This window comes from Protomyctophum parallelum, assembly GCF_964188405.1.
Source record: "Protomyctophum parallelum genome assembly, chromosome: 20".
Taxonomy (NCBI): domain Eukaryota; kingdom Metazoa; phylum Chordata; class Actinopteri; order Myctophiformes; family Myctophidae; genus Protomyctophum; species Protomyctophum parallelum.
In genome coordinates this window covers 35453749-35470753 of record NC_139718.1, presented here as the reverse complement: position 1 = coordinate 35470753, position 17005 = coordinate 35453749, and the positions used below count along the sequence as shown (strand labels likewise).

The window sequence follows — 17005 nt, the reverse complement described above, 5'->3', positions numbered from 1 at the left end:
GTTTTCCGAAATAAATATTTTCACGATTTTTCAGAAATAGCAGACCTACAAGCTCGTAGCGCGCCACTCGGTGGCATGTAGATCTGCTATTTTTCAATAGCTAAATTATAACATAATGTTTAAAACACCAAAAGGGGTTCCCGCCCCAAAATGGGTTTTTAAAGATCCTGATCTTTGTTGTGATGGCCAGGCAGGTATTTCTCCAGATGTTTTATTTTAAGTTGGAGGTATAAGCTATACCCTGGCCTTGCCAATCCTGACTTTCACGTCAGCATCTGTTCCTCCCCCCGCTTGTTGACAATGCTGCCGAGGTATGTGAACCCCTCAACCTCCTCCAGTGCTTCTCAGGACTGCCTAAGAAAACAACTGACAGATTACAACTTGTCCAAAATGCAGCAGCCAGAGTTTTAACTAGAACTAAGATGAGAGAACATATAACTCCAGTTTTGGCTTCACTGCACTGGCTTCCGGTTGTTTTTAGGATTGATTTTAAAATTATTTTACTTGTGTATAAAGCTCTCAATGGTCTCGCACCTTCCTACCTACATGACTGCCTGCCTAAATATGTCCCAAACCGCCCCCCTAAGGTCTTCCACTGCTGGCCTGCTCGCTTTGCCTAAAAAAATGGCAACCAAAAAACACGGGGAAGCAGCTTTTTGCTTCTACGGGCCGTCGGCATGGAACAAGCTCCCACTGTACCTTCGTCAGGCAGCCTCTGTAGACATTTTTAAAGCACAGATCAAGACCCACTTCTACAACATTGCTTTTAATTGATCTTTTATTTTTTTGTTATTCATGTCCTCACTGTATTGCATTACTGCTTGTTTTTTAATGTCGTTGCCTTGCTTTTCTTTTTTTTCTCCATTGCTCTGTAAAGCACTTTGAGCTGCATTTCATGTCATGAAAGGTGCTATACAAATAAAGTTTTATTATTATTATTATTATTATTATTCCAGCATGATGACTGAGTGCAGCGCTTGCTTGGTAGAGTTCACTCTCAGGACTATATGCTTGTCCCTCATGTGGACGTTAAGGCCGAGGCGAGCAGAGTTAGTTGCGAGTGGTGTCACTATATTACTGTAATACTGTTTACTTCATTGGCCCGTTTGACTGTCAAGGGTTCAGCCTCCAGGAAGAAACCCTAAATACAAAGTTAATACACCATTGCACATACAAACAACTCCAGGGTGTCTAATGAAGTACTGTCACCTCATAGACACATGAAAAACTGGAAAAATACAAAAATTGTGGCCCTCCATCTTTAAGTATATCATGTAAAGTATTCATGATTAGAACATGACTGAACATTTGACAAATTAGGTAATGTGTCTTCAATTTCGAAACGAAACCTATTGATCCATTTTTATTTGGGGCATAGACAAGAAGTTGAAGGGTCAATTTGAGTCTGATAATGAGGTACCGTGTATGTCCACACTGCATGTATACTTTACATGAGTTGAGACATTTTTCATCGAGGTGCCCACTCTAACTTAGTTCGGACGTGGAATACGCACATCGACAGGCTGGGTTCTGGGCTAAAGAAACTTCAGTAGATATTTGATGGAGCCCGCACACACCACATTGGTATTGAGAATTCTGACGACGTTTCGATCCATTTGATCTTCATGCATTTTGATGACGTCATTGCAAAAAAAAACTTCCCTCCGGCGTGCAATGGGAAATTGAGTCCCTATTGTTTACAATGGCGAATCTGCCGGAATCACCCTGAGTGAGTACTTGTACCTGTGGTGTGCGGGCTCCATCAAATATCGCACTCTGACTTAGTTCCCACTTTCCCTGTAACCGCTTCCTCCACACCTACAGTATATGGCTAGATAGCTAGCTTCTCCACCAAGACCAGTTAGGCCACTACACAGTTAAACAGTGTATACGTTTAGCTAAAAAAAAAGGCAGATCAAGCTCCGACGAAGCAATTAAAAAAAGACAATCTCAAATAAGAAGAAAGGAAAAAGAAAATCTCAAAGACAGAGAGAGAGAGGGGGGAAAAAAAGAAACATAATTAAATCTCAATTTTCATTACATTTAGCGCTATAGTGAAATGATGTCGGTGGACAAAAGGGGATAGAGGAGAGGGTTGGGGGTTGATATCCAGCTTACACTGTAGCATCCAAGACCATTTCAAAGGCAGGGGAGTCGCTGAGGAAAATGAGGCCGTGGATGTGGGAGAAGACCAGGCCTTTATTGTACAAGGCCTGATAGCAGATATGTCAGGGAGAGAGCGCTTTAAAAGGAAAGAGTAATTAGCGTGGCATCCACTAATGGCCGAGGCCTCCACTTAGAGGCTGCTGCTGCTGTGTGCACTGAAATCCTCTGTGGGGGTGTCTGCTGTGTGTGTGTGTGTGTGTGTGTGTGTGTGTGTGTGTGTGTGTGTGTGTGTGTGTGTGTGTGTGTGTGTGTGTGTGTGTGTGTGTGTGTGTGTGTGTGTGTGTGTGTGTGTGTGTGTGTGTGTGTGTGTGTGTGTGTGTGTGTGTGCGCACACTGAAATCCTCTGTGGGGGCGTCTGCTCTGAGCGCAGTCACACGGGGGAACACGCAAGGCAACGGAGCGCTACCACACACTGTCACATCAGAGATGGCGCACGTGTGTGTGTCTGTCTGTGTATGTTTGTGGACTACTAGTGCACTTGTATTGCTATACTTCTGAGGGAGAAATGTATAGTACAATTTTAGAAAATTGAGACATTTCCATGGGCCTCACAAGAGCAACGGTTGTTTTATGCTCGAAGTAAGGATTTGGGAAGTTAGGCTAAACAATTAGGCAAAGACTCCGGTCGGGGGTTGGGAGGTTTCTTTTCCCCCTATTTTAACACTTTCCAATCTACAAGCTGACAATGTGTCGCAGCGTGTCACGTTTTGGGCATGTGGATCTGCCATTTCCCCACTGCTATTTCCCCAATTGTTCATCTATTTCCGTGGCCCTCCTACAAAGGTCGATGTCCTCGCAAGTATAGTAAATCAAACGTGTGCGTCCGTGCATGCGTGTGTGTGCACTGTGAGACTGTTTGTGTCTGTGTGTGTCACATAGAGCAGACAGACATGACAGACAGTGTAAGACTCATTGAGATGGGAGAGGTTGGCAAGAACAGGCCTCTAGGGGCAGCAGATACTAGCAGGACAGGGCAGTCTCTCTCTCTCTCTGTCTCTCTGTCTATATCTCTCTCTATCTCTCTGCCCCCCCTACATGCTTCAGTTCACAAGATGACAGCTGCACTGGCCTTGGTTGAAGCCCGGGCACGCACGCACGCACGCACACACACACACACACACAGAGACACAGACACCCGCACACACACATGCATGCACATGCACTGACAGTTTCCACATGCCCTCCCACTGGCACCCAGATATCGTTGCTGTTGGGCAGAAACCTTGTATCTCCATATTTTAACTTTTTGTGTTTTTTTTTTTGTAAAGTGGGGTCCCACTTCGTTACACTGCAGTGCCAGACAAAAGTAGAACGAAAATAGCCGATCTGCAAGCTAAACATGCGTTGCATCGCGACGCGTTTTGGACTTGTAGATCTGTAATTGTTTTAGAGGTGCTCGGATCAGGTTTTTTGGGGGGGGGGGGCGATCCCGATTTTCTCACGATCGGCCGATACCTATCTTGTGCGTAAGGGGAATTAATTGTGTGTCTGTGGTGAGGAAGGGGAGAATGTTTAGGCCTGTCACAAAGATGCAAAGTAACAATCTGGGACAATCGAGTACAAGGTTTCCAGCACCCAACATCGACAACATGTGAGCAAAGTTGAGAAATGCTTTTTTTCCCTTCTTCTTCTTCTTCTTCACCGTACGTTGTTCAAGATGATCGCTCGCTCACTTTTTCCTGCAGCGAGCGCTGGTGTGTCGGCGTTGACTCTGAAACCACTCAAGAGCCGGCGGACTCGCGCCACGTTGCTTTTTAATTTGACAAATAGGCCCGGCGCCAATGCGCCATAGTCCGACGCCTGCCCACACACTGTCAATATCTACACCAAAATGAAATGTTATACTCCCCTCTCCGCCATGTTTGCTCTCTCTCCCGCTCTCTCTCTCTCTCTCTCCCGCCATCTCTCTCTCCCGCCATCTCTCTCTCTCCCTCTCTCTTTCTCTCTCTCTCTCTCTCTCTCTCTGGGATTGGTTTTGCCTTACAGCTTTCAAAACTTTTAGTCCAATTATTGTATCATTCACTGTTTCCAATTAGCAGCGCTGGCAGTCAGAAGAAGTGCACCGGTGCCAATTTGAGAGAGATGGGGAAAAATTGGTCGGGGGGGGGGGGGGGGGGGGGGGATACATTTACAGTTCGGGACCTTCTGCGCACGCACACACACACACGCACACACATACACACAGTCACACACACAGACACACACACACACACACACAGACACACACACACACACACACACACACACACACAGACACACACACACACACACACACACACTTCCAGAACATGCTTACATAACATTGACTCCCATTGTTTGTGTCTGTGTCCGTACTGCAGCCAGTGACAGCAGGGTGGTGTCGTGTGCGGCCGTTTGGAGGATGCCTTCGGACTGGGAGTCGGGAAGTCACGAGTCGCCCGACGACTCGGCCCACAACCCGCTGACCCTGGAGACGCTCTGTCGCCTGGACAGCGCTGCCCACGGCAACACCGCATGGTACGTACAGTATGCACCATACCAACACCGCCTGGTACGTACAGTATGCACTATACCAACACCGCCTGGTACGTACAGTATGCACTACCAACACCGCCTGGTACGTACAGTATGCACTATACCAACACCGCCTGGTACGTACAGTATGCACTATGCCAACACCGCCTGGTACGTACAGTATGCACTATAGCAACACCGCCTGGTACGTACAGTATGCACTATACCAACACCGCCTGGTACGTACAGTATGCACTATAGCAACACCGCCTGGTACGTACAGTATGCACTATACCAACACCGCCTGGTACGTACAGTATGCACTATACCAACACCACCTGGTACGTACAGTATGCACTATACCGTACACCGCCTGGTACGTACAGTATGCACTATACCAACACCACCTGGTACGTACAGTATGCACTACACCAACACCACCTGGTACGTACAGTATGCACTATACCGTACACCGCCTGGTACGTACAGTATGCACTATAGCAACACCACCTGGTACGTACAGTATGCACTATACCAACACCACCTGGTACGTACAGTATGCACTATACCAACACCACCTGGTACGTACAGTATGCACTATACCAACACCGCCTGGTACGTACAGTATGCACTATACCAACACCGCCTGGTACGTACAGTATGCACTATAGCAACACCGCCTGGTACGTACAGTATGCACTATACCAACACCACCTGGTACGTACAGTATGCACTATACCAACACCGCCTGGTACGTACAGTATGCACTATACCAACACCACCTGGTACGTACAGTATGCACTATAGCAACACCACCTGGTACGTACAGTATGCACTATACCAACACCACCTGGTACGTACAGTATGCACTATACCAACACCACCTGGTACGTACAGTATGCACTATACCAACACCGCCTGGTACGTACAGTATGCACTATAGCAACACCACCTGGTACGTACAGTATGCACTATACCAACACCACCTGGTACGTACAGTATGCACTATACCAACACCACCTGGTACGTACAGTATGCACTATACCAACACCACCTGGTACGTACAGTATGCACTATACCAACACCACCTGGTACGTACAGTATGCACTATACCAACACCACCTGGTACGTACAGTATGCACTATACCAACACCACCTGGTACGTACAGTATGCACTATACCAACACCGCCTGGTACGTACAGTATGCACTATACCAACACCACCTGGTACGTACAGTATGCACTATACCAACACCGCCTGGTACGTACAGTATGCACTATAGCAACACCACCTGGTACGTACAGTATGCACTATAGCAACACCACCTGGTACGTACAGTATGCACTACACCAACACCACCTGGTACGTACAGTATGCACTATAGCAACACCACCTGGTACGTACAGTATGCACTATAGCAACACCACCTGGTACGTACAGTATGCACTATACCAACACCACCTGGTACGTACAGTATGCACTATACCAACACCACCTGGTACGTACAGTATGCACTATACCAACACCACCTGGTACGTACAGTATGCACTATACCAACACCGCCTGGTACGTACAGTATGCACTATACCAACACCACCTGGTACGTACAGTATGCACTATACCAACACCACCTGGTACGTACAGTATGCACTATACCAACACCACCTGGTACGTACAGTCTGCACTATACCAACACCGCCTGGTACGTACAGTATGCACTATACCAACACCACCTGGTACGTACAGTATGCACTATACCAACACCACCTGGTACGTACAGTATGCACTATACCAACACCACCTGGTACGTACAGTATGCACTATACCAACACCACCTGGTACGTACAGTATGCACTATACCAACACCACCTGGTACGTACAGTATGCACTATACCAACACCACCTGGTACGTACAGTCTGCACTATACCAACACCACCTGGTACGTACAGTCTGCACTATACCAACACCACCTGGTACGTACAGTATGCACTATACCAACACCGCCTGGTACGTACAGTATGCACTATACCAACACCACCTGGTACGTACAGTCTGCACTATACCAACACCACCTGGTACGTACAGTCTGCACTATACCAACACCACCTGGTACGTACAGTCTGCACTATACCAACACCGCCTGGTACGTACAGTATGCACTATACCAACACCACCTGGTACGTACAGTATGCACTATACCAACACCACCTGGTACGTACAGTCTGCACTATACCAACACCACCTGGTACGTACAGTATGCACTATACCAACACCACCTGGTACGTACAGTCTGCACTATACCAACACCGCCTGGTACGTACAGTATGCACTATACCAACACCACCTGGTACGTACAGTATGCACTATACCAACACCACCTGGTACGTACAGTATGCACTATACCAACACCACCTGGTACGTACAGTCTGCACTATACCAACACCGCCTGGTACGTACAGTATGCACTATACCAACACCACCTGGTACGTACAGTATGCACTATACCAACACCACCTGGTACGTACAGTATGCACTATAGCAACACCGCCTGGTACGTACAGTATGCACTATACCAACACCGCCTGGTACGTACAGTATGCACTATACCAACACCACCTGGTACGTACAGTATGCACTATACCAACACCACCTGGTACGTACAGTATGCACTATACCAACACCGCCTGGTACGTACAGTATGCACTATACCAACACCACCTGGTACGTACAGTATGCACTATACCAACACCGCCTGGTACGTACAGTATGCACTATACCAACACCACCTGGTACGTACAGTATGCACTATACCAACACCGCCTGGTACGTACAGTATGCACTATAGCAACACCACCTGGTACGTACAGTATGCACTATAGCAACACCACCTGGTACGTACAGTATGCACTATACCAACACCACCTGGTACGTACAGTATGCACTATACCAACACCTCCTGGTACGTACAGTATGCACTATACCAACACCGCCTGGTACGTACAGTATGCACTATACCAACACCGCCTGGTACGTACAGTATGCACTATACCAACACCACCTGGTACGTACAGTATGCACTATACCAACACCACCTGGTACGTACAGTATGCACTATACCAACACCACCTGGTACGTACAGTATGCACTATACCAACACCACCTGGTACGTACAGTATGCACTATACCAACACCACCTGGTACGTACAGTATGCACTATACCAACACCACCTGGTACGTACAGTATGCACTATACCAACACCACCTGGTACGTACAGTATGCACTATACCAACACCACCTGGTACGTACAGTATGCACTATAGCAACACCACCTGGTACGTACAGTATGCACTATAGCAACACCACCTGGTACGTACAGTATGCACTATAGCAACACCACCTGGTACGTACAGTATGCACTATAGCAACACCGCCTGGTACGTACAGTATGCACTATACCAACACCACCTGGTACGTACAGTATGCACTATACCAACACCACCTGGTACGTACAGTATGCACTATAGCAACACCACCTGGTACGTACAGTATGCACTATACCAACACCACCTGGTACGTACAGTATGCACTATAGCAACACCGCCTGGTACGTACAGTATGCACTATAGCAACACCACCTGGTACGTACAGTATGCACTATACCAACACCACCTGGTACGTACAGTATGCACTATACCAACACCGCCTGGTACGTACAGTATGCACTATACCAACACCACCTGGTACGTACAGTATGCACTATACCAACACCACCTGGTACGTACAGTCTGCACTATACCAACACCGCCTGGTACGTACAGTATGCACTATACCAACACCACCTGGTACGTACAGTATGCACTATACCAACACCACCTGGTACGTACAGTCTGCACTATACCAACACCGCCTGGTACGTACAGTATGCACTATACCAACACCACCTGGTACGTACAGTCTGCACTATACCAACACCACCTGGTACGTACAGTATGCACTATACCAACACCACCTGGTACGTACAGTCTGCACTATACCAACACCGCCTGGTACGTACAGTATGCACTATACCAACACCACCTGGTACGTACAGTCTGCACTATACCAACACCGCCTGGTACGTACAGTATGCACTATACCAACACCGCCTGGTACGTACAGTATGCACTATAGCAACACCGCCTGGTACGTACAGTATGCACTATAGCAACACCACCTGGTACGTACAGTATGCACTATAGCAACACCACCTGGTACGTACAGTATGCACTATACCAACACCGCCTGGTACGTACAGTATGCACTATACCAACACCGCCTGGTACGTACAGTATGCACTATACCAACACCACCTGGTACGTACAGTATGCACTATACCAACACCACCTGGTACGTACAGTATGCACTATACCAACACCGCCTGGTACGTACAGTATGCACTATACCAACACCACCTGGTACGTACAGTATGCACTATACCAACACCGCCTGGTACGTACAGTATGCACTATACCAACACCACCTGGTACGTACAGTATGCACTATACCAACACCGCCTGGTACGTACAGTATGCACTATACCAACACCACCTGGTACGTACAGTATGCACTATAGCAACACCACCTGGTACGTACAGTATGCACTATACCAACACCACCTGGTACGTACAGTATGCACTATACCAACACCTCCTGGTACGTACAGTATGCACTATACCAACACCACCTGGTACGTACAGTATGCACTATACCAACACCACCTGGTACGTACAGTATGCACTATACCAACACCACCTGGTACGTACAGTATGCACTATACCAACACCACCTGGTACGTACAGTATGCACTATACCAACACCGCCTGGTACGTACAGTATGCACTATACCAACACCACCTGGTACGTACAGTATGCACTATACCAACACCACCTGGTACGTACAGTATGCACTATACCAACACCGCCTGGTACGTACAGTATGCACTATACCAACACCGCCTGGTACGTACAGTATGCACTATACCAACACCACCTGGTACGTACAGTATGCACTATACCAACACCACCTGGTACGTACAGTATGCACTATAGCAACACCACCTGGTACGTACAGTATGCACTATAGCAACACCACCTGGTACGTACAGTATGCACTATAGCAACACCACCTGGTACGTACAGTATGCACTATAGCAACACCGCCTGGTACGTACAGTATGCACTATAGCAACACCACCTGGTACGTACAGTATGCACTATACCAACACCACCTGGTACGTACAGTATGCACTATACCAACACCACCTGGTACGTACAGTATGCACTATACCAACACCACCTGGTACGTACAGTATGCACCATACCAACACCGCCTGGTACGTACAGTATGCACTATAGCAACACCACCTGGTACGTACAGTATGCACTATACCAACACCACCTGGTACGTACAGTATGCACTATACCAACACCACCTGGTACGTACAGTATGCACCATACCAACACCGCCTGGTACGTACAGTATGCACTATACCAACACCACCTGGTACGTACAGTATGCACTATACCAACACCACCTGGTACGTACAGTATGCACTATACCAACACCGCCTGGTACGTACAGTATGCACTATACCAACACCACCTGGTACGTACAGTATGCACTATAGCAACACCACCTGGTACGTACAGTATGCACTATACCAACACCACCTGGTACGTACAGTATGCACTATACCAACACCTCCTGGTACGTACAGTATGCACTATACCAACACCACCTGGTACGTACAGTATGCACTATACCAACACCACCTGGTACGTACAGTATGCACTATACCAACACCACCTGGTACGTACAGTATGCACTATACCAACACCACCTGGTACGTACAGTATGCACTATACCAACACCGCCTGGTACGTACAGTATGCACTATACCAACACCACCTGGTACGTACAGTATGCACTATACCAACACCACCTGGTACGTACAGTATGCACTATACCAACACCGCCTGGTACGTACAGTATGCACTATACCAACACCGCCTGGTACGTACAGTATGCACTATACCAACACCACCTGGTACGTACAGTATGCACTATACCAACACCACCTGGTACGTACAGTATGCACTATAGCAACACCACCTGGTACGTACAGTATGCACTATAGCAACACCACCTGGTACGTACAGTATGCACTATAGCAACACCACCTGGTACGTACAGTATGCACTATAGCAACACCGCCTGGTACGTACAGTATGCACTATACCAACACCACCTGGTACGTACAGTATGCACTATACCAACACCACCTGGTACGTACAGTATGCACTATACCAACACCGCCTGGTACGTACAGTATGCACTATAGCAACACCACCTGGTACGTACAGTATGCACTATACCAACACCACCTGGTACGTACAGTATGCACTATACCAACACCACCTGGTACGTACAGTATGCACCATACCAACACCGCCTGGTACGTACAGTATGCACTATACCAACACCACCTGGTACGTACAGTATGCACTATACCAACACCACCTGGTACGTACAGTATGCACTATACCAACACCACCTGGTACGTACAGTATGCACTATACCAACACCACCTGGTACGTACAATATGCACTATACCAACACCGCCTGGTACGTACAGTATGCACTATACCAACACCGCCTGGTACGTACAGTATGCACTATACCAACACCACCTGGTACGTACAGTATGCACTATACCAACACCACCTGGTACGTACAGTATGCACTATAGCAACACCACCTGGTACGTACAGTATGCACTATAGCAACACCACCTGGTACGTACAGTATGCACTATAGCAACACCACCTGGTACGTACAGTATGCACTATAGCAACACCGCCTGGTACGTACAGTATGCACTATAGCAACACCACCTGGTACGTACAGTATGCACTATACCAACACCACCTGGTACGTACAGTATGCACTATACCAACACCACCTGGTACGTACAGTATGCACTATACCAACACCACCTGGTACGTACAGTATGCACCATACCAACACCGCCTGGTACGTACAGTATGCACTATAGCAACACCACCTGGTACGTACAGTATGCACTATACCAACACCACCTGGTACGTACAGTATGCACTATACCAACACCACCTGGTACGTACAGTATGCACCATACCAACACCGCCTGGTACGTACAGTATGCACTATACCAACACCACCTGGTACGTACAGTATGCACTATACCAACACCACCTGGTACGTACAGTATGCACTATACCAACACCACCTGGTACGTACAGTATGCACTATACCAACACCGCCTGGTACGTACAGTATGCACTATACCAACACCGCCTGGTACGTACAGTATGCACTATACCAACACCACCTGGTACGTACAGTATGCACTATACCAACACCACCTGGTACGTACAGTATGCACTATAGCAACACCACCTGGTACGTACAGTATGCACTATAGCAACACCACCTGGTACGTACAGTATGCACTATAGCAACACCGCCTGGTACGTACAGTATGCACTATAGCAACACCGCCTGGTACGTACAGTATGCACTATACCAACACCACCTGGTACGTACAGTATGCACTATACCAACACCACCTGGTACGTACAGTATGCACTATACCAACACCGCCTGGTACGTACAGTATGCACTATAGCAACACCACCTGGTACGTACAGTATGCACTATACCAACACCACCTGGTACGTACAGTATGCACTATACCAACACCACCTGGTACGTACAGTATGCACCATACCAACACCGCCTGGTACGTACAGTATGCACTATACCAACACCACCTGGTACGTACAGTATGCACTATACCAACACCACCTGGTACGTACAGTATGCACTATACCAACACCACCTGGTACGTACAGTATGCACTATACCAACACCACCTGGTACGTACAGTATGCACTATACCAACACCGCCTGGTACGTACAGTATGCACTATACCAACACCGCCTGGTACGTACAGTATGCACTATACCAACACCACCTGGTACGTACAGTATGCACTATACCAACACCACCTGGTACGTACAGTATGCACTATAGCAACACCACCTGGTACGTACAGTATGCACTATAGCAACACCACCTGGTACGTACAGTATGCACTATAGCAACACCACCTGGTACGTACAGTATGCACTATAGCAACACCGCCTGGTACGTACAGTATGCACTATAGCAACACCACCTGGTACGTACAGTATGCACTATACCAACACCACCTGGTACGTACAGTATGCACTATACCAACACCACCTGGTACGTACAGTATGCACTATACCAACACCACCTGGTACGTACAGTATGCACCATACCAACACCGCCTGGTACGTACAGTATGCACTATAGCAACACCACCTGGTACGTACAGTATGCACTATACCAACACCACCTGGTACGTACAGTATGCACTATACCAACACCACCTGGTACGTACAGTATGCACCATACCAACACCGCCTGGTACGTACAGTATGCACTATACCAACACCACCTGGTACGTACAGTATGCACTATACCAACACCACCTGGTACGTACAGTATGCACTATACCAACACCGCCTGGTACGTACAGTATGCACTATACCAACACCACCTGGTACGTACAGTATGCACTATAGCAACACCACCTGGTACGTACAGTATGCACTATACCAACACCACCTGGTACGTACAGTATGCACTATACCAACACCTCCTGGTACGTACAGTATGCACTATACCAACACCACCTGGTACGTACAGTATGCACTATACCAACACCACCTGGTACGTACAGTATGCACTATACCAACACCACCTGGTACGTACAGTATGCACTATACCAACACCACCTGGTACGTACAGTATGCACTATACCAACACCGCCTGGTACGTACAGTATGCACTATACCAACACCACCTGGTACGTACAGTATGCACTATACCAACACCACCTGGTACGTACAGTATGCACTATACCAACACCGCCTGGTACGTACAGTATGCACTATACCAACACCGCCTGGTACGTACAGTATGCACTATACCAACACCACCTGGTACGTACAGTATGCACTATACCAACACCACCTGGTACGTACAGTATGCACTATAGCAACACCACCTGGTACGTACAGTATGCACTATAGCAACACCACCTGGTACGTACAGTATGCACTATAGCAACACCGCCTGGTACGTACAGTATGCACTATAGCAACACCGCCTGGTACGTACAGTATGCACTATACCAACACCACCTGGTACGTACAGTATGCACTATACCAACACCACCTGGTACGTACAGTATGCACTATACCAACACCGCCTGGTACGTACAGTATGCACTATAGCAACACCACCTGGTACGTACAGTATGCACTATACCAACACCACCTGGTACGTACAGTATGCACTATACCAACACCGCCTGGTACGTACAGTATGCACCATACCAACACCGCCTGGTACGTACAGTATGCACTATACCAACACCACCTGGTACGTACAGTATGCACTATACCAACACCACCTGGTACGTACAGTATGCACTATACCAACACCACCTGGTACGTACAGTATGCACTATACCAACACCACCTGGTACGTACAGTATGCACTACACCAACACCACCTGGTACGTACAGTATGCACTATACCAACACCACCTGGTACGTACAGTATGCACTATACCAACACCACCTGGTACGTACAGTATGCACTATACCAACACCGCCTGGTACGTACAGTATGCACTATACCAACACCACCTGGTACGTACAGTATGCACTATACCAACACCACCTGGTACGTACAGTATGCACTATACCAACACCGCCTGGTACGTACAGTATGCACTATACCAACACCGCCTGGTACGTACAGTATGCACTATACCAACACCACCTGGTACGTACAGTATGCACTATACCAACACCACCTGGTACGTACAGTATGCACTATAGCAACACCACCTGGTACGTACAGTATGCACTATAGCAACACCACCTGGTACGTACAGTATGCACTATAGCAACACCGCCTGGTACGTACAGTATGCACTATAGCAACACCGCCTGGTACGTACAGTATGCACTATACCAACACCACCTGGTACGTACAGTATGCACTATACCAACACCACCTGGTACGTACAGTATGCACTATACCAACACCGCCTGGTACGTACAGTATGCACTATAGCAACACCACCTGGTACGTACAGTATGCACTATACCAACACCACCTGGTACGTACAGTATGCACTATACCAACACCACCTGGTACGTACAGTATGCACCATACCAACACCGCCTGGTACGTACAGTATGCACTATACCAACACCACCTGGTACGTACAGTATGCACTATACCAACACCACCTGGTACGTACAGTATGCACTATACCAACACCACCTGGTACGTACAGTATGCACTATACCAACACCACCTGGTACGTACAGTATGCACTATACCAACACCGCCTGGTACGTACAGTATGCACTACACCAACACCACCTGGTACGTACAGTATGCACTATACCAACACCGCCTGGTACGTACAGTATGCACTACACCAACACCACCTGGTACGTACAGTATGCACTATACCAACACCACCTGGTACGTACAGTATGCACTATACCGTACACTGAGAGTATCTGCACTTTATACTTGGAGCGGTTTGTTGGGCAGTGGTGGAAAAAATACTGACCATTTTTTTACTTAACCCACTTTGGGGCGGGAACCCCTTTTGGTGTAAGCATTATGTTATATGCTTTAGCTATTGGAAAAAGAGCACATCTACAAGCTCATAGTGGCGCGCTACGAGCTTGTAGTTCTGCTATTTTTAGAAATTAAATATATTTTTTAATATTGTGAAAAATCGTATCGTGAACCCCATATCGTGATACGAATCGTATCGTGAGTTGAGTGAATCGTTACATGCCTAGCTCCTTGACATGAAACGGTTTGAGAACCACTGACATAGAAACAGGTTTTTCAGAAAACCGTTAGGATTTAGAAGCCACTTTTTTTTTGAATTGTCCTCAGGTCTAAATTGGTTAAAATGTTACTTAGTAACCGCTTCAATACAAGAATATTTCCTACAAGAAAGTATAATTTCCCTCGACTCCCTCTGTGACATTAACAAGTGCATGGAAGGTGCCGAGCCGTACCTCGTGGCGCAGTATTTCTAGCATTGGCACATAAACAGTGCACATTAGTGCAGCGATGTTTACCTTTTGTAAATGTATTGAATTTGTATTTGAATAATTCTTCATTAAATATAGTCTCTGTGACTGTAAGTGCACTCGAACCTAAACTCACAGCATCTGAAAGAAGAAAGGAAAATTAATTGGGAAAAAACACGGCCCTCACGCATTAGAAGATCAATATCAGTCACTAGAACCAAGATGACCCCGCAAATATTTGAGAGTGAAATTTTACTGCCAAGAATATTTCACCAAAAATAGAACCCACATAGCTCCACAGTCTTTTCAGCCGCTGAAGTTTTATGTTGTCGAGTAGACCATTAACTCTCGGGAATAAAACTGGCTGTGTATAACGTGTCTCGCGATCGTTATTTTAATAAACCCAAAAACGTAAATTCATCATTGCAACGCTTTTAGTTATGAGCCGTGAGTAAGGCCTGTGTTGATCAAAAAACGCATTCTGGGAAAATAATCCCAAGATAAAAAGGTTTAAAAAAAAAAAAAAAAATCTGTTCTGCTGGCGACGGACGGCTGGATGACTTCTGACTTCCGTTAAGGACTGTTCATGCACTGCAAGGTGATAAATCAGCCTGATATAACTTATATAAACTAAAGAAAGCGAAAAGACGTTAAAGACGTTTCTATTTTTGTTTTGTTTTTTGTTGCATTGTGGGCTTTCATGGAAAAATACATTAAAGACGTTGTCGATGGTTCTCGCATGGTCTCTCTCAGAGCCATACAGTAGCACTCAGCCTTCTCATTATTTCACTCTGTGCCCCACCGCCTTCTGTCGAATGCCACCCACTGCCATGCATGTCTTTGGGAAATGTTGTACGGTATAGGACTGCTATTTTTAGACTGGTGCTACTTCAGCGCTGATCTTTGGTCAGCTTATTATCTCCTCTCCTCTCTCCTACAACACAGACTTTATCCAGAGCCACTTGCAGTAATCAAGGTAAACGCGTATACGTCAATTGCATAGTGACGGTGATAACCGGAACCTATAGCAACAGCATGATATACAGACGAATCTGTAGGCTATACGTTGAAGTTTTTTTTTTTTTTAGGGGGCTAGTG

General features: G+C 46.9%; 1 protein-coding gene across 1 annotated transcript in view; it reads left to right on the top strand.

The window, feature by feature from the left end:
* The window catches only part of eipr1 (EARP complex and GARP complex interacting protein 1), an 83850-nt gene that overhangs the window by 11200 nt on the left and 55645 nt on the right, over nt 1-17005 (top strand). Inside the window, 1 exon segment of the mRNA XM_083791823.1 lies at nt 4506-4662. Coding sequence (XP_083647949.1) covers nt 4506-4662 — 157 coding nt within the window.